General features: G+C 48.5%; 2 protein-coding genes across 3 annotated transcripts; one reads left to right on the forward strand and one right to left on the reverse strand.

Annotated features, from left to right (window-relative positions):
- Positions 1–34: 34 nt before the first annotated feature.
- Positions 35–8,652, forward strand: TERF2IP (TERF2 interacting protein). 2 transcript variants are annotated; one of them, XM_081018478.1, is made up of 3 exons: positions 35–812; positions 2,445–2,518; positions 4,292–8,652. In XM_081018478.1, exons 1-3 carry the CDS (start codon positions 209–211, stop codon positions 4,751–4,753), a joined length of 1,140 nt encoding a protein of 379 aa, XP_080874604.1. In that variant the 5' UTR covers positions 35–208; the 3' UTR covers positions 4,754–8,652. The 2 variants fall into 2 exon arrangements, with proteins under 2 accessions (XP_080874604.1, XP_080874605.1); XM_081018479.1 differs by having other exon boundaries at positions 2,448–2,518.
- A 1,127-nt stretch (positions 8,653–9,779) lies between these two features.
- Positions 9,780–14,225, reverse strand: LOC308483616 (carbohydrate sulfotransferase 4-like). Its single transcript, XM_081017658.1, has 2 exons — positions 14,096–14,225; positions 9,780–11,248 (listed from the first exon to the last, which is right to left on the reverse strand). Exon 2 carries the CDS (start codon positions 11,233–11,235, stop codon positions 10,039–10,041), a length of 1,197 nt encoding a protein of 398 aa, XP_080873784.1. The 5' UTR covers positions 11,236–11,248; positions 14,096–14,225; the 3' UTR covers positions 9,780–10,038.
- Between the last annotated feature and the right edge of the window lie 4,658 nt (positions 14,226–18,883).

Below are 18,883 nucleotides of genomic sequence, written 5' to 3' on the forward strand. Positions count from 1 at the left end.
CGCCGCCGTTGAAGGGAGGAGTGGGCGGAGTGCAACGGGTCAAATCGCCCCGCCCCTAATCTGAGCACGCGGGTGCCCCTGAGCGCGTGCAGAGTGCCATTTCCTTTCCGGGCAGAGCAGCCCGTAGGCGGCGTCGGGTGGGAATTGGGGGGCCCGAGCAGCCGGTCGCGGGGCTCGTCCTTCCGCTGCAGCCCCAGCTGTCCGGACGATGCTGGGCACAGCGGAGGCCGAGGGTGAGCCGGATGGCTCTGCCCCGCAGCCTCGGCTGTTCTTCCAGCGGGAGGACGGCAGCCCCCTGAGCTTCTACGTCCGCCCCGGGGCGGCCAAGGTGGAGCTGGCCCCGCTGATCGTGCGCCACGGCGGGCGCCTGTGCCGCGTGCAGGAGCCGGGCGCGGTGCTGCTGGCCCGGCCGGGAGAGGTGCCGCCGGGAACCCCGGGGGTCTTCATCTCCGCCAGCTACGTCGCCGACTGCGTGGCCCGCCAGGAGCTCCTGCCGCTAGAGACATACCGCCTGCAACCACCGCCGGTCACCGCGGACACGGGCGCTGCCGAGGGCCGCCTGCCCTTCAGCGAGGTGGAAGACCAGGCCATCCTGCTGCACCTGCGGAGGAGCAAGAGAGGCAGCAGCAGCAGCGGCAGGCAGGCAGCCGGCAGTGGCAACGCTGTCTGGAAGGAGATGGAGGCGGCCCGGGTCACGCGGCACTCCTGGCAGGCCATGCGCGACCGCTACCTGAAGCACTTGCGGGGCAAGGAAGACCTCTGCCTGCCTGCCCAGAGACGCAAGCTCAGAAGCTCGTCTGAATCTGCTGCTGGTAAGCAGGGCTGCTTTAGCTGGAGTGGGCCAAAAGGCCTTCTGCCGCAGCACAGGATCAGAGCACCTGCTTGGCATGCAGAAAGTGTCCCTGGTTCAGACCCTGGCATCATCTCCATCTAGGGCTGGGAAGGAGTCCTGCCTGAAGCCATACAGAGAGTCACTGCTGCCAGTCAGGACCAGTAAGGCCTGGCAGAAGGATGCTTTCCTAGCCAGAAGGCAGCAAGGTTCAGCTAGCCACTAGCCGGCCATATCTGGCATCACTGCTACATTATGGTGAGACAGCTTGTCTGGGGCACCCTGGCCCACCTCCTGCTTCCACCTTCCTGGTTGTCAAATACTACTACTCATCTTGCAGGTTGTTGTCCCCTCTGGGCTTCTATATTGCCCGGAAATGAAACTTTGGCCAAGTGTTGGCCAAAGGAGCCCCCACGGGCAAAATTCTCCCTTTGGGGTTCTTTCCTCCTGCCTTCTCCCTTCTCTTCACACCTTTTTTGCCTCCAAGCCCTATCATGGGGACATAATTCAAAATATATTAAAGTAGCTTCCTCCTTCCTTCTCAGTCCTGCCTTTGGTCAACATTGGGCTTCTGCCTGCCATAACATCTCATATGCTTTCAAGCTACTGCTTCTGCCTGCTGGTGACCTGCCAAGTACTTCCCCTGTTAGTGTGCAAGTGTTTCATGCACACACACACCCCTTTCACTCCTCTCTTCTTCCCCACTACCCTTGTTCAACTCCCTACTGGCTTTGAGTATTCCCCCCACCCCCAGGCTCCAGTTTCCCAGTCCATGATCACCTTGCCTCTGGGTTGCCTGCCCCTTTGGAGGGGGATTCACTCTACTCTTAGGATTCTTTAAATCCTCGGGCTTCTTGCCTGTTCAGTGCTGCTCCTTCTCACTTGTGTGATGGTCTTCCCCAGCCAGTGTTCAAAACTGCCATTGTTTTAGGTGCATTTTGTGACAGGGAATTTCATTCGCGTGAGCAGTTTCTGAGCTCTGGGTGCAGTACTGCGCCTAAAGATTTCAGATTAAAACTGCAAAGTGGAAGGAAAGCAGGACCTTTTTCTGCCTCCCCACATCCAGTTATTCTCTGAAGACTGGAGAATAGACCCTCATAAGAGTATTAGGGGGGTGGGCAGGGGAAGGATGACTATGTGAAAACTGAACATAATATTTTAGCTGCAGTTCATTCATTTTCAGCTTTGTAATCTTGTTATTAAAAAGCATACCTAGACATTCTGTTCTTAAACCTAGGTTTAAGGTGCCATTTAGCTCCTAGCTTTCATATCTCAGTCCCCAGCCTAACTGACCCTTTATTTCCTCTGGAAAAGAGGGCTTTTTTGCAGTGCAGTGGGCCTGCAGCTTACACTCACTTTAGCTGCACAATCGCGACCTTACATATGGGGGGTGGGGCGGGCAATAAATAAATCAAGAGTCGGGAAAACCCATCATTCCCTGTTCCATTAGCTAGCTGAGGCCAGTGGGGCTTCAGGACCTGAAGCTGCCATTTCCTTCTCCCATTTTTCAAGGGCCCATGGCACCAAGGTGGTAATTGGTGCATCATCACAAGGGTGGGAAATGTGGCTTGGATTACTTTTGTCACAGTGAACCTCAACATACCTTTGTCTTTAGCAGCCTCCCAAAGTAAGGAAGTCGAGGATGTCCCCCAGCCAGAGGATCAAAGCCACACTGCGGAAGGACCAAAGGTACGTAGCATTTTCCAGACAGCTAACAAAGAATTTGAAGACAATGGGGTACAGATGCCTTCGCATAAGATGGCACCGAGTGTTTCAGCATAGCTTATAGAATGACTAAAGGCAGAACTGATTACATTTATTTGACATATTTGGCCTTGGACATGGGCAAATGTAACTTGTTTGTCACTGGCTATATAGCCTGGAATTGCTAGGTTTCATCAAGGCACTTTTTTCTGGGTGATATAGGCAGTGCTGTGTGCCAACCTGTTCATTCCAGTGTTGTCCCCTTAAATTTTTTCAGACCGTATTCGTAGCAATCCAACCCCCCCCCCCAATTGCAGTGGCAGTCTGTGGTGCATGCATGCCAGTAAACACCCTTGAGGCATTTCAGAATTGCCATGTGCTTTTAATTGGAAAAATGCTCCTTGCAGCTTCAGAGAAGGAACTAGTCATTAACCTCCCCACCTCCCGCACCTGGGGAACAGGGATTAACCAATTAACTAATGATGCAGCCTGCTAAACAGGAACCATTTCAGAGGTAGAAGCTGCTGAAGGAGGCTTCTGATTAATGTTTCTATTTCACCTTTGCTGATTGCTAGACCATTCTGCACTATAGGACCCTCGTACCTATGGGACTGCCTCTCCTGGTAAGCCCCACGGAGGACCTTAAGGTCCATATATAGCAACACCCTAGAGGTCCCAGGCCCTAAGGAAGTTAGATTAGCCTCAACCAGAGCCAGGGCCTTCTCAACACTGGCTCCGGCCTGGTGGAATGCTCTGTCTCATGAGACCAGGGCCCTGCGGGATCTGATTTCTTTCCGCAGGGCCTGTAAGACAGAGTTGTTCCACCTGGCCTTTGGCTTAGAATCAGTTTGATTCCCTCCCCCTCTTTCTTTTTCCTTTCTCCTCCTGTGAAGAGGCTGCATCCTAATGCTTTAATGTTGTATCTTAATCTTTTAAATTGTATTTTAATCAACTTGTTTTTATTATTGGTTGTTAGCCGCCCTGAGCCCGGTCTTGGCTGGGGAGGGTGGGGTATAAATAAAAAAATTTATTATTATTATTATTATTATTATTATTTATTATTATGCAAGTGTGTGTTGACTAGTGTTGCAGTTGTAGGGTCTCTCACTCTTCAGAGTTGAAGCAGTTGTTCCTTGCTGCCTTCAGGAGCAGGGCTGCACTCCTCTCTCTGCCTTCTTTCAGACCAGAGAAGCCCTGCTCAACTGTGGGAGTTGGGGAAAATATAACCCACCTCCACCACACTCTGGTACAGCTTACCATATTATATGCTCCCAAAAGAGGTGTGCTCTGGCTACTTTTCCTGACTGTCTCTGAGGCTTATAAACCATTAGTGGGAGCCTCGAGCCTCGATGCCCACCTTTACCTGCAGCCCAGCCTGACTCATTACTGGTGGGGCTACTTGTGAGTAAGACCCAAGCAGCTTTCCCTTTAATATGCTTCAATCTGATTAGAGAAAAGCAGTGCCTCTGCAGTGCCGAAGGACTTGAGTGGGAAAGGGGCCCCTGGTCAACTTTGTCCACCTGGCAGATTCAAAAGCCTCAGAGGGAAACTTCTCCAACCCCATTGTCATTTTTCCCTTTTCTGTACGTTCTGTAACCCTTCACTATCTTGTTTGAGATGGAATGACTGAAACAGCATTGCCCCATCACCATCAGAGTACCAGGTCCCAGAAACTGACGATAATCTGCTCTTTGTAAGGCTTACAAAATTTAGAAAGAAACAGTGATCTTGAACTGTCCTAATTCACCTTCCTTCCAGGGAGACAGTGAGAGCCCCAGCTCCACAGAAGACACCTTTTCAGAACACATGGAGCTCAAGACCTCTGAAGAAGAAGCACCTCCTAATCCCAAAATCAGGGCGCTTGAGTTTGTATCTGGTGGAGATTCTGCTGAGCCCCCAAGCCACCCCCCAGTGGCAGAGCAGCAGCCTGCAGCTCCCTCGGCTGTGGAGGTGGCCACGGCAGTAGAGGACATAAAGTATTTCATGAAGAAGTTTGACGTGAACCTGACAACTGTGACACAAGCTTTTTTGAAAAACAGTGGGGAAGTGGCAGCTGTGGAATGTTGCCTGCAGACGGGGCCGTCCTTGGGTGGCTGCCCTCTTTGGAGCAGGCAGGATGATGTGGACTTGCTGAAGGGGGATGAAGACCTCAGAAGCAAGCTAGTGGCAAAATATGGAGCGGAGAATGTGAACAGGCGCGTGGCATTCAGGAAAAGTTAGCTTGCAACAGCCATGGTTTACTGTAGGAGGGCAGCAAACAGCCCTCTGCTTTCTCACACACATTTCTTCAGAGGGAGTTTTCTGAGTGTCAGGCTAGAGGGAAAGTCTCTGGAAGCCAGCAACCTGCGGTTACTGTCTTCTGTGACTGAAAGCACAGCAAGCTGTTGTGATGGAGATACCGTTCTTTGAGAATTTCCTACTCCTCATTTCCATTTGTACACAAAGCCTTTATTTACTTCACAGGAGATTTATGTGGACCTGGCACAATCAGCCTCTTTATTCTCCCTTCGCCAGCTTGCCTTAAGTTGGAACTTAGGTGTGGCAGTGGCTGATTCTGAGGTACTTGGCAACAGACAGCCACACATTTTTGGCTCAACTTTAGCCAACCCCCTAAAGTTGGAGCATTGCTTGGGTCTTCCTGTGGGGTCGTCCCACCCCGCATCCCTCTCTCCAGAAGTGCTCCCACCAAGTCAAGAATACTCAGTAGCACTGATGCACTTAGTCACTGGAATGATTTCTGGAGCCAGAACACCCCCACTTAGATAGATACGCATACACCCCACCCCCATCATTTAGGCTAACAAGTGCTGGCGGGGGGCACCTACATGTCCTGTAGCAAATGCAAAGTATTGCTCATCATCTTGGCTATTCACACACCAGCCTGGGATTCCTTGTAGAAGAACATTTCATCATCATCATTTAATTTGTATGCCGCCTTTCATACAACATGAACATGAAAAGATATACATAATAAAAACATAACAAAACTAGTCATAAACAATAAATAAAACACATCCATAATTGGACAATTTCCACACAAATCATTGTAAGATACAAAAATTGAAAATCAATAACAGCAGCAAAAACAAAAACCCACCTAAAACTCCACCTAACTTTTAAGGGTAGTTTATCTGGTTAAAATAAGGTAGCCGATGACACAGAGGCTGCAGACTTAATTTTTTAAAAATAGATGTAGAGAAGGGCAAACAACTTGTATGATGGTATTGGAGTATGTGATAAATTTCTGCCACATCATGGCAAATGCACCTTGGATAGAGGTACAGTAAATATAGGTATGTATTCAGGTCTCTGTGTGTGGCACTGGCTTCCTTGAGTTGGTAAGGAAAGAGAAATCATAGCTGAACAGCCAGGTATGGAACAAATGAGTGAACAGAATCTGTCTGTGCTCCCTTCCTCATTAAATGCCACAGCCTCTGAATGTTCGGTCCAAATCATGCCGCAAAAAAGTGTTATAGGTGCCAACAGTAACATCTCTTTGACAGGTTTTTCAAGAGTTTTGTGAAATACAAACATCCAGGAGCTCTAAAAGATCAATGCAGCCAGATTAAGGAGGTTTACACAGCTGACTAGAGCCACACTGGCCACTGCCAAAGTATATACGTTTTCACATGCTCTTAAACTTGATCACTCATCCATGAACTGGCTCTTAAGGCATTATCAAAGGCTCCTACTATGAATAGATGTGGCACTCACCAGCCTCAAAAGGTTATGCTATGAAATGAATACATTCTATCTGACCATCACTTTTGGCCATCCCTGCCCCTGTATGATGGTGATGTTGTGGAATCTTCATGAACATTCTAACTTCTCAAAGAAAATGTGGGAGCAACCAGGGTGTTGACGTTCAGTGTTGTGTCTATGAGGCAGGTGGAAAACTGCTGTAAATGGTAGAAAACATCAGCAGAGATGGAAGGAGATGGCAGGAAACCATGACAAAAATGGTCTTTAATGGTAGTGGAAAACAGAAAAAGGGAGCACTGTTAGGATTGATTCAAGTCTCCACTGCAAAATTAATTTGGACTGTAAAAATCTTATATAAATAAGAGCACATGTGGATCGTCATAAACCCTAAAAGGAAATGGCTAATTTGGTCATCTTGTATCCAGCCATACCTCGCTGAAGCAAGTAGAACAGCAACCACATTGATTGGAACCAGGCTTGATGTGAACTTTGTTATTGAAACAGATCAGATGTGTGAACTTCATTAGAGGGCTTTTCACACAGAAGCTAACCATGAATTTTTCAAGACTAAATTACACTTCAACTCCTTTGCAGAGGTCTCAGGATTAGTGGTGTAGGAAGTGGGTGGCAGTGGGGGCAGGTCGCCCTGTGTGCCATCATGAGGGGGGGGTGACAGAATGCTCAACGCGCCCGCTCCCGGCCCCCGAAAGAAAGTGACTTCGGGCAAACAACGCTGCCACGCTCCTTCTGCCACCACTGCTGGTTGCTCTGGTGGCAAAGAAGAAGTAGAGCGTGGTGGGGGTGAAGGCTGAGGGTGGGGAGAGGTCAGTGCAAGCCCGAATCTCCAGGACACCAGCCCCCCTCCTCAGGGAGGCCGCATGATGGCCTGGCTGCACATGCGTCGCCTTGAACTGGGAACGCGCCTCCAGTTTGGGCTCAGGCAGAGGCAGGAGCAACGTGCGCAAGAGCACGCTGTTCTATTTCCCACACCCCTCCCCCCGCCTGCCTTCTCCTTTCCCCCACCCAGGGAGATTCAGGGGGTGGCGGGCAGGTGGGCGTCTTCTCTCGAGCAGCTCTGTTAACTGCAAATCTCGGGAGGAAAAACAGCCCAGAAAATGGACTTGTTCTCCTCTCACGTGCACTAAAGCCAACTTCCTTACATTTGTTGCTGGTGTTTATGCAGCGACATCATGCATACCCTACAACATTTCTCCCAAGAAAATAGGGATGTCCTATTACATTACTACTACTACTACTGCTACTAATACTAATACTACTCTGGTTGGCTTCCAATATGTATAAAAAACCATAATGAAACATTTAACATTAAAAATCTTCCCTATACTAGGCTGCCTTCAGATGTTTTCTAAAGGTATGGTTACTTATCTCCTTGGCTCGGGGCTCCCATGACTTTCCATGGCTTTTCTCCACTGAAAATAGGGACGTTATATGGAAAAGCGGGGCATTCCAGGATCAAATCAGAAAATGGGGTGGCTTCTGTAAATCTGGGACTGTCACTGGAAAATAGTGACACTCGAAGGGTCTGCATCATGGGCACCATGCATTGTTTATGGGCATCAAGCACTATAGAGTAACAAGATAATTTTGCCCTGCCATAATGCGTTTGCTGTCTATATAGTAGTTTGAAGTAAGGGAGGCAACAGAAAAAGTAGAGGAAGTGAGCGCAAATGGGAGTAAGCCCCAGTAACTCTGTAAAAATCACTCCAGCAAACATGCATAACATGCATAGGGCCAGACAGGCTCCTGTTTCCTGGTCCTTCCACAAAATCCCCATCTCAGCAGCCTTTTCCATTCTCATAATCATAGCATGAGGAAACATGAGCCTCTGTACAACATTTCCTGTATAAGCCATTCTTTGCTTCCTTCCAGCTGGCCACTATTGGAACCAGTATTCTGGGCTAGCTAGACTGACGCTGGCTGATCCAGTCATGAGCCAGTGTGGTGTAGTGGTTAAAGTGTTGGACTAGGACCTTATAGCTCTGCTCAGGCATGAAACCTGCTAGGTGACTTCAGGTCAGTCTCTCAGCCTAACCTACCTCACAGGGTTGTTGTGAGGATAAAATGTAATTATTGGGTTACTATAATATGTAATTGAGGGTCAGAGCCAAAAGGGGCACACTCCCAGTATCTAGTTCCCAGTGTAGATAATCCACCAGGGGGACTGAAGCCATTTCTAGTTCCAGCCAAGCTGTGGATTTAAAATCAATTATGAGCCACCTAGTAGATTTTTCAGATCAAAAAACAGACTATGAATATACAAAATAAAATATTTAAACAATGTTTCAGACATTGACATGCATAGATTCCAGGTGTATATATCTTGTAACTTAAGTCTGCCTTCTAGGATCCTTCTGTGAACAGAATGTGAGTAAACTATTTTATATAAATTTATACAAGACTGTGTCGTGTCTATTCTTTTAAGAGGGAAGAAAGGGGAATTACCAATAAACTTATTTTAGAGGCTTATGCAAGCCTGGCAAATCTATCCGCTGTGTAAGTTTAAAAGGGGAACGTTACTCTGTTAAATCATAGAACTTGTTAACACAAGTTGGGAAGGATATAATTAAACAATATATCCTCTCCTGCCTCCCTGAACATTCCCACAGGGAATGGCAAAGCTCTCTGGCTTAGCCATCTTGTCAACTGAAAACATAGTAGCAAAAGGAATTGATTTTAATGATGGGATTTCAAAATTTGCAGAGAACAAAGTTAGGAAAAAAATATTTTAAGTGCTTATGCTCACAATGTTAAGTAAATAAACCAGAAAATAACACTTTCAACTGTAAGTTATTTTTTCTTCTTTTAAGAATTTCAATGGGGGGACCACAGAACCACAGAAATCCTCTCATTTGTAGCCCCCCTCCCAATCTTCCTCAGTTACTCTCCTGAGTTGAAGGCATTGTGGGGGCTACATTTCTGCACTGGCCCCTGCACAGAAACGACCCTTGACTCTGCCTTTGTAGGATCTGGGGAAGCCTCTGGGTGCCTCTATGCTCAGGTTTGTATGAGATGTCTGCCAGTTAGCCAGACTGACAGTTATTGAGCTTATTTCCCACAGAGTGTTTAGGAATAGTTTTATTAGTCTCTTATAGCAGAACCAACAAAGAGTCGTCTTCTGGCACCTTAACAGCTTAGAAATTTATTTTGGCATAAGTTTTTGTGAACTGCAGTTGGCTTCATCAGATGCACAAGGTGTTATCCTGAGTTACAGGTACAAACACACAGTTCAGGAGTAGGAATTGTCAACAGTTAAGTCAGAAGGGAAGAAAATGCAGAAAAGTACAGAAATAGATTTTTATGTCATTTACACTGGCCATTCCCATAAAACCTAGTTACCACACAAACATTCTGGCATTGGTAATCCAATTAACACAGCCTATGCCTTAATAAGTATGCTAGTCTGCCATATTACCATTAAAAGACCATATTATGAAAGGGTGCTTGTTGGATTCAGGGTCTGAATGTAAGGCAAGCCCATCTGTTCCCCCAGCTTTTCAAACAGAAAGGGAAGAGGTGATTCCATTGCTGTGTCCAGATCCCTGTCCCTGGGCAAAGTTTCAGCTGTAACATGCTGCAAACTTGCAGAAATGAAGTAACAAGATTCTGTGATGAGCTGGGCAGACTTCTCCCTTGTGGGCTGTTGCAACATTATTTTTTTGCATGACTGCTGTATTTCAGGAACAGTTCAAGTCAAGCTGCCATCTTGCTGGCAGAGCCACTGCCAGTCAGTGTGGAAAATAGTGAGCCGAATGGACCAATAGTGTTAGGAAGCTTCTGATGTCTCATCTGGTCCAAGTCCAAGAAATTGCAGGTGATGCTTCCAGGCTCCTTTTGCTTTCCTGATTGACAAGAGGTGTTTGGGCATAAAAGAGGTCTAATGCCATATTCTTCTGCTCTTCCTCAGACCTAACTAGTCGATAGCCCAGTAGCTTCAAGGCATCCTTACAGACCTCTTGCAGCTTTGCTATTTGGACATAAGGAAGGGCCTTCCTCCAAGCCTGTGACACATTCACTGCGTCCCTGGAGTCAACATCAAAGGGCTGCTTGCCAAGGCCCTGCCCATGGGTGATGTTGTGCACCCAGGACTGAAGGTTAGGAGAGAAGGGCAGTCCTGCAAAACTGTAGAGCTGAGCAGCTTTGGCCAAGGGATTGCGGGCAATATCTTCATACCGCACCAAGAGGTAGCGATCCTGGAGGGTGCTGGGAAGGGCCTGCCTGCCTGCAGTGTAAACCTCAACATGACTTTTGCAAATCTCCCGCATGGCAGCATAGGGCTTGGTATCCATTTCATTCCTGTTTTGTCTCAGCACAATCCTCGTGTCCTGGGCCAAGCTACCTTCTGTGTTCTTGCGAGAGTGGAAAACGGCTCTGGGGTCACGGACCAGGTGGATGATTTTGAGGTTCAGGGAGGGGTCATTGAGGAGAGGATAGAGCACCTTGAGGTCAAAGATCCGGACCACCTTCAGGACAACATGGCTGTAAGACCTGCAGGCCTCTTCCACTTTGCTGAAGGGGGATTTCCTACAGAGCATCTTGCAGGCATGCTTGGAGATGAAGTCACTGCGCTGGAAGGAGTTGCACACTGGTGGGGAACACAAGGCCCGGCTGACCTCCCACTGGAAGAGTTCTGACACATTTCTCTTCTGTGGAAGGTAGGCATCAAAGACTGACATGTCGCACTTGAAGACCGACCGGATGAGGTCCCGCACTGCCATGTGCAGGACCTTGACGCTGTTTTGGTACATGGTTGCCCAGACGTGCCAGGCTGGCTCCATCATGTAGAAGGCATCAGGGTGTTGGCTGAAGATCTGCCCGACGAAAGAAGACCCTGACCTCCAGGAGGAGAGGATGAGAATGTGCACCTGGGATGGCTCTTGTGCCAGAGGACATTTCCTGCCATGAAGCTGAGACCAGAAGATGAGGGCAATGACCTGTATCGCCAAGATCACCAGAACTATTAACCTGGTCAGCTTCAGCATGGCAGCCCAAAGCCTTGAGGATAGGTAAAGAGAGAGAAAGAGGGAGAGAAAGAGAGCACATTTCAGAGAATTGAACCACTATGCTCCTAGGGCCAAGACCTTTCAACACCCATCCTGTATTCAGAACTGGGGAGCTGTTTGAGTGCTAACTGGAAAGCACTTGTAGACAGGCTAAGTAAGGACTGATCAAATCCATTGGTTACAACTTGGACAAATTCTGGCTTTTGCAAATAAGTTGACCAGAACAGATAATGTTCTTAGGTCCATGATGTTTTCTAAATATACATGTGCATATTCAGCTGTCACTTTGAAAGGGTGTGTTGTCAGTCATATAAAGAAAGGTTAAATAGGAATTGTAGAGAAACAACTGACCTGATGGCAACCTGGGAATTGGGTCTGGGCAGAAGACAAAATGGCAGGGGATATGGGTCTAGGCAGCTCCTGAGAGCCCCACTTCATAAAGATGTGCTCAAAACAACATATTGATGGTACTGCATCCCAAGCATCCTGATTAACCCATTATGGCACATCAACAAAAACCTTTCTCCACAATGCTGGAGGGGTGGCAGCAAAACGAGGACACTCTGCTACACATGGTGGCATTGCCCCTGGATCTGTGTGCTCTGGGCAGGGATTCTTGCTGAAATTGCAGGAATTATGAAGCAACCAATAGATCCTGATCCCACTGTAGTCCTTTACTACCCTATTTTGTCATAGCTATCTCATGGTATTTCTCCTGGATCTTACCCGTCTGGAAATTGCTCATCAGTGGCAGTCTCAGGTTGGATGAAGTATGGCAAATTGCACTATCATAAAAGTAACACAGAAGCAGTAAAGATGCAAGAAGACAGAATTCTATGCAGAGCGGTGCAGGGTGACCATTTTGTTGACACGTGGTTTCTCTTCACAGCATATATGGGAGGGAGAACACAAGATGAGACTTTGGGAAAGACCTTCTCCCACATTTATATCACTGCTATCCTTAGCAGGGAGTACTCCAAATTATTACTCTTAAACTCTGAATTGCTCAGAAATTATTCATGGGCACCATGTTCATTTCACTGGTTTTGAAGAAACATACAAACCGCTAGTTCCACTAGGAGCCAGTGTGGTGTAGTGGTTAAGAGCGGTAGACTCATAATCTGGGGAACCGGGTTTGCGTCTCCGCTCCTCCACATGCAGCTGCTGGGTGACCTTGGGCCAGTCACACTTCTTTGAAGTCTCTCAACCCCACTCACCCCACAGAGTGTTTGTTGTGGGGGAGGAAGGGAAAGGAGAATGTTAGCCGCTTTGAGACTCCTTAAAGGGAGTGAAAGGCGGGATATCAAATCCAAACTCTTCTTCTTCTTCTTCTAGTTCCTGAACTGAGTGAGGAGTTGGCAGGGGAGGGGTCTGAGCTTGGCAGTCTCTGAGGTTTTTGGTGGGAGCTGTCTCAGAGACCAGGGGAGCAAATGCCTAAAGCCACTAATGCTGCCATCCCCAAAGGGAAATCAATGCCCTTATGCTTTTAAAATAGACATCCTTCTGGGAATTCCTTACCTGTGGGGTGGGGAAGAGGCTGCATTGTGGCATGCAGTGCCAATCCCACCGTGTTGCTTGCATTATAGATGCCACCTGACCTTTTTAAAATGGGAATGCAGGGGGGAATTACAAGCTGGTTAGCATAATGTTGGTTCTGAGTAAACGGGTGGGAAGCATTATCAAAGATAAAATTATTAAGCAATATAGCACAGAACAGGCGCAAGAGGCACTTTTGGGAATCTAAGAATCTCTTATGAGCATCGCAAAATATCAGTGCCAAATAATAAAAACTGGTGAGCCTCAGAATCAACAATAGGCAAGCACCTAAACACCCCCAACTGCAAATAAAGCATGTGTGCACGCACACGCACATGCACACACACTACATACAAAAAACCTCACCAGAGGCTCCTGAATCACTAAAGGCTTCTGGGCTGCCTCCAGAGAAGCAATAGACCTCCTATCTCAGCCCTTCAATCTCAGAAGCCAGTCTCGTGCAGCCAGGGCAAATTAATACCTAAGGCATCTGGGAAGGCAAGCTCGCTAGCTAGCAATGCCTCTTCTGCACAGATGAAAACATCCAATGTCAAGAAAGCAAAACCCCAGGTTGTTGGCAGCCTCAACACGGGAGCAGAAACAGAGCCTCTTGAACAGACGAACCATGCAAGGTGCTCCCTCCCCTTTCCACACACAAGTCAGTTTCACACACCGCCGGGTTAATTCCAAGAGGGGCAGCTGTGTCAGGACAAGCTGCAAGAGCATATTCTGCCCAACGGTCTCTCAGCAGTCCGGATCTGACACCTGGGAATTTTAGGAAGGTCTATATGAATGCACCCACAATATTTTTGTGTGGCTGGGAACAGTTCCCTCCCTGCTGCATCTTCCACTGGGCTCCCACCCCATTACCCTTCCTTGGACTTCTCCTTCTGTGGCCACTGCATTCACCAGCTGCTTAAGCAGAGGACAGCCCAGGGCTGCACACAGCTGGTGGCCAGCGTATAGCTTCTCTGCAGTGAAGGAAGCAGCTGCCCTCTTTGCCTCTCATCTTCCAGGGGCCGTTGGGGCAACGCCTTCCATCTTGTGGGAAGAAGGGTGGGGTTTTATATCACTTGTTAAGCAGGCAGTAAAATACCCTGCAACACACCCCTAGGCCTTTACCTCTGCTGTTCCTTATGCCAGATCCCTGGCAGAGTTTTCATCCGATAGGGATCACTTGTTAATGCAGGTCAGTGTCTCCCTCTTTGATCCTGGGCATCCAAGCAGCATGGCGGAAACAGACACATGCTCTCTCACTGGCAGGCACACACTTTTCTCCCACAGAGCCTCCCGTCTCACTCACCTCCCGTTGATCCAGGGGCCTCCTGGGGTCGCAAGCCCAGCTTCCTTGAGAAGCCACAAGCAACAGGAAGATCTGGTTGTTCCCTGGCAGCAGATCTGCCCAGTCCTGCACTGCTGGGTGCTCTGTGGTGTGAAGGCTGCTGTCAGGAGGAAAGGAGGGAACACACAGAAGAGGCACCTGCTCCAACCTATGGAGGTGTGTGCTGAGAGGGCGGGGGTGGGAAGGAGCTATTCGGCCAGCACAGCTCTTCTGTGCGGAGGAAACAAAAGATGCCTGCAGGAAAGAGGGTTTGTATCCCAAACCCAGGGCAGTGTGACACAATGCCCTGAGGTGCTGCTGCCCACCCATGCCAGCCCAAAGCTTCACTGCAGCCTGGTGCAGCATCCAAGGCATGGCAGGCTCCCCTCTTGACTGCCACCACCAGAGACCCAGAGCCACCTGGCAAAAGAGATGCGACAGAGCTGCAAGACCACCTTCATGGCCAATGTCCACACCCTCTCTGGCAACCCTTGGTGCTCCTTCTCTCTGGGTCACAGACTTCCAAAAGAGCAGCTCCAGAGGGTGCTGCCCTACTGCTGCCCTCTGCCCAGATCCCTCCCAGCAGAGTGGGAGCCGGGCAAGCTGCAAGGGCTGCTACATTGAGATCCAGGGAAAGGCCATGCCTCTTGTTCACTGGAGAGGTAACCTTGCTGCTGAGCATTTGCCTGTGGGTCTCTGCATGGGCAGAGAAATGCAGAAAAGGTGAGGGGGCACTACATAGGCAAGTGCTCACTGGTTGGATAACTTGGTACTGTAGTCCAAAATGTTAGGCAACATAGATGCTAAGAAGCTTTCCTTGTCCCCCTCCCCTCTTTGACTCTTGTGATCTCTTTTATGTGGGCATGCCTCGCCTTTTGATCTAGCAGAGTCTGCATAGGGCAGGAGAAGGCTTGCGGGGATCTGGCACACCCTGTAAACCAAACCCTTCCTGCTAAGACATCAGTCTCCATCCAACAGTAACCTTCTGCTGGGAGACTGGAAAGCAGCCAGGCCTGCTCCAGGAGGTTGAGAGCCCAGGGGTGGCTGAATGGGCAGTGATGGATGGGCAAGAAGGGCCGGGCTCCTTCTACTGCCAAGCACAGAGGCTGAGGCTTCCTCCCCGCACTTGGGCTTTAGTTCTTGTTCAGCCATCCGGCTGGTGGCTACTGATGTAGGGCAGGCATCCGCATTGCCTAAGGATTTGCCCACACTTTGTTTGTCCTGTGCCTAAAAGGTGTGTCCAATAGGTTTTCATCATCATCATCAAACCTTTTATTGGCATCACATACAAACATCCATAGCAAATTAGTACAGAATTAGCGCCTTCCCAGTGACACAAAACATTTGTCAGATGAAAGAGGCAGAGCAGTCTAACATTACATGTCTCCAGGGAGATCAGACGTCTGCAATGTGTTTCGACAACAAAAACCAGATAAAGATATTTAGCCACTAACTTGGTGAGCTCCTGATTATTCCCCCAAAATAGAAAATATATGACCTCTAACTCTGGTTTCCATTTGGGGATGCAGAGTTGATCTAGGAACTGCTGGCGGAGATCAACATATAGTTTACATTTAAGAACCATATGTGTAAGATTTTCCACCTGATGGTCTTCACATGGGCAAATTCTTTCTCCTTCCACCATTCCCGAGAACCTTCCTCATAGGAGGTTTGAAGGATTTGAATTAAACCTGGCCAGCAAAAATGCCCTTCTTTCTTGAGGATTAAGCAAAAATTCAAGATAATTGTGGTTAATTTAATGTGCCCAAGAAAGTTGAACATTAAGAGGGGAGCATGTTTTTTCTGCTGCTGCTGTTAGTTCCTGGCATTCAATATCTCACAACCTAGTTTTTATTATAGCCTTGGCAGATGGTGGAGACATCGATTGCAAAGATTCCACTGACAGCCCAAGTTGCTGTACCTTTATGTTAAACCGTTGTAGCCCCGGAGAAAGAAAGGGATCTAGCAAAACTTCACTAAGGAGAGGATCTTTATCTGTTGTGAGGCAGATGTTTAACTAGCATGTAAGAAATCTCGCCCAGCTATGGTCTCTATCTTGTGTTGACCTCCCTCTAGACACAAGGCTGCAAATGCTACACAATGTGGGACGGCAAAAATCTTAAAAAGGAAAGCTGCCTGCACTCATTCTACCCTGGCAGCCAAACTGGAATGCCGTAGAGCAATTGAGCTATAACTTTGGCGCTGAAGACCTTGAGAGCAGAGGGGGTATGTGAATTACCTCTTGTTATAAAGAAATGCATTATGGCCTGCATAGACATCTTACTGGCATTCACCGCTGTTGCACGGTGCGAGGACCATAGAAGCCTATGATGGAATGTGATTCCCAGGTAGTTGAATTCTAATACCTGCTGGATGTGTTTTCCACCAAATACCCAGCTATAGCTTTTGCATGAATTCCCAAAAACCATTATTTTGCTTTTATCAAAGTTCATGCACAATTTCATTCTGGACAGATAGTCAATACAGTAATTTTACAAATGTTTTAGCCCAATTCTTGTCTGTGAAAGCAAAATCGTATCATCTGCGTATAGAAGGATGGGAATGCTTGATGTGTTGAGTTTTGGGCTGTGGGCATCCACCTGTTTTAGTAAAGAAGCAACGTCCTTAAGAAAAAGATTAAAAAGAGAGGGAGCGAGTACACAGCCCTTTACACCTCTGTTTATAACGACAGGATCTGTCATTACATTCCCTGATTTTGTTCTTATGCGACAGGTGTTCTTTGTGTAAAGCTTTTTAATCAAGTAAAGTAATCTAGGTTCCAGGCCCATTGTCTCCAATTTGGACCATAACAGCCCTCTGTTGACAGTGTCAAAAGCAGCCTTGATATCAAGGAAGGCCACATAAAGACATTCTTTATGAAGTTGCTTGTACTTAGTGGCTAAATGAAATAACACCAAACAGTCGCATAAACCCTGAACCCTGCCTGCTCTGGACCTATGATGTTATTCTCATCAAGCCAAGTAGTTAGTTTATTAAACATATGTTTAGCATACAATTTCCCAATGTTTGACAGTAGACTTATTGGCCGATAATTAGATGGCAGCTTTTTGTCACCCTTTTTAAAGATTGGGATAATTATAGATTGCTGCCATGAGTTAGGTATGATACCAGATCTATCTATCATAGTGAATAGATCCGCTAGTATCGGAGCCCACCACTCTGGCTTGGCTTTGATCAATTCAGATGGAATAGCATCAGGGTCAGCAGCCTTTCCTGCTTTCATCTGGTCAAATCTTCAATGGCTGCTGCTTGGGGGAGAGCTGTCCGTAAGAGTAAGCTTCTCTGGGCAAGTTCATGGATGGTGGATGAAATACACTCAGAGTCGAGTGTGAATTTCATGCTCTTTATTCAGCTCAATGAAACTTTCCCCAAAAAGTCTAGCTTTATATACATTATTTACACAATGGGCCCCGCGTGGTTGGCTGATTCCAGGCTGCTCCTGTAGGCCAATCAGGTTGCGGATTCACCTCCTCCAGAAGCCTGATTGGCTGCTCCTGCAGGCCAATCAGGTTGCTGATTCACTTCCACCTGGAGCTGGATTGGGTGGCTTCTGTGGAGCAATCAGACTGCTGTATTCTGGATCCTATTGTTCTAGGATTCAGCTCAGTACATAACAATGGAAAAGCTCCCACAGTGCTCCCCTTCTTGATGCCCTCAAGTGAAACCAGAATCTCAGTGCATCCCAGTGGCATCATGTGGGGGGTGACGGTGGCCATGGCCCCGGGCGCAGAATTCTGAGGGGGAGCAGCCCAGCTCCCCTACAACAGGCTTTCTTGCCAAGGCTGTACGGCTGCCACCTTCCAGACCTGTGAGGAGGTGAGCCACGCCCAGGCCTCTATCTCCTTGCAGCTGGCAAAGTGTCACCAACCCCTGGGCAGAACTCCCACCAGAGGGAGCTCAGACTTTTTCCAGTCTGCACCGGTCCTTCCCTGGGGTCTTCCTCCCAGCGTGTACCTTTGGACGAGGCATGTACCCTGCAGTGGGAATGCAGAGAGGAGAGCCACCCATTCGCCTGGAACCCGCCGGTGCTCGTCCTCACACTGCATGACCAAGAGGCGGCGGCTGGAGAAGGGCTGCACTTGGCACCTCAGCCTGCTCTCCTTCACCCTCCTCCTAGACCTGCTGCAGCTGTGGCTTCAGCACTGCTGGGATGCCACCAAGCCTGCCAAGGAGAGCCAGCCACCACTCCCACCGGGACCTCGCTGAGCTGAGAGGGCAAACGTGGCTACCATCCAACGACCTCTGCAAGGAGCGGCCACTGTAGGGGCATAGCAAATGAAGTCCACTTGTTGCCTCCAGCGTGATGCCCACAATGAGGTTAGGGGGAGTCATTCTTGCCTTGCCCCAGGCACTGGCAACATGTGGTACACCACTGCTGCATCCCAAGGAGGTTGCCTACCAGGGCGGGGCTCTTCCCTCTGGCCCAAATCAGCCCTCATCTCACCCAGCACCAGACAGGATATGCAAGGGCCCTTGGCTGTTTACCCAGGAATTTTATCTTGCCATCAAAGGGCCAGGAGAGGAAGAAGAACAGCCCAGAAGTGACTCTAGAGAGCCAGAAATGTTGGAATGGAGAGGAACGCAGTGCGATTGGACTGGGCTGCTTTGCAGTGCTGGAAGAAGCAGGAGAAGAGCAGCCTCTGTGCCAAGCCGGTGGGAAGGTCCTGTGCCAGGGCTTAAGAGAGATTCCTGCTAATGTTTGATGGAGCCGAGTTATATGTTATTTGCCAGGGAGTGCCACCAGAGCCC

The sequence above is a fragment of the Podarcis pityusensis genome, assembly GCF_964106645.2.
Source record: "Podarcis pityusensis genome assembly, chromosome: 8".
Classification (NCBI taxonomy): Eukaryota; Metazoa; Chordata; class Lepidosauria; order Squamata; family Lacertidae; genus Podarcis; species Podarcis pityusensis.

Excerpts from the sequence above, each read along its gene's own strand:
- TERF2IP (XM_081018478.1), top strand. The coding sequence starts at position 209 with ATGCTGGGCACAGCGGAGGCCGAGGGTGAGCCGGATGGCTCTGCCCCG. Across the intron at positions 813-2,444 it reads CTCGTCTGAATCTGCTGCTG|CAGCCTCCCAAAGTAAGGAA; the intron begins GTAAGCAGGGCT and ends CTTTGTCTTTAG. Across the intron at positions 2,519-4,291 it reads ACACTGCGGAAGGACCAAAG|GGAGACAGTGAGAGCCCCAG; the intron begins GTACGTAGCATT and ends CCTTCCTTCCAG.
- LOC308483616 (XM_081017658.1), bottom strand. The coding sequence starts at position 11,235 with ATGCTGAAGCTGACCAGGTTAATAGTTCTGGTGATCTTGGCGATACAG.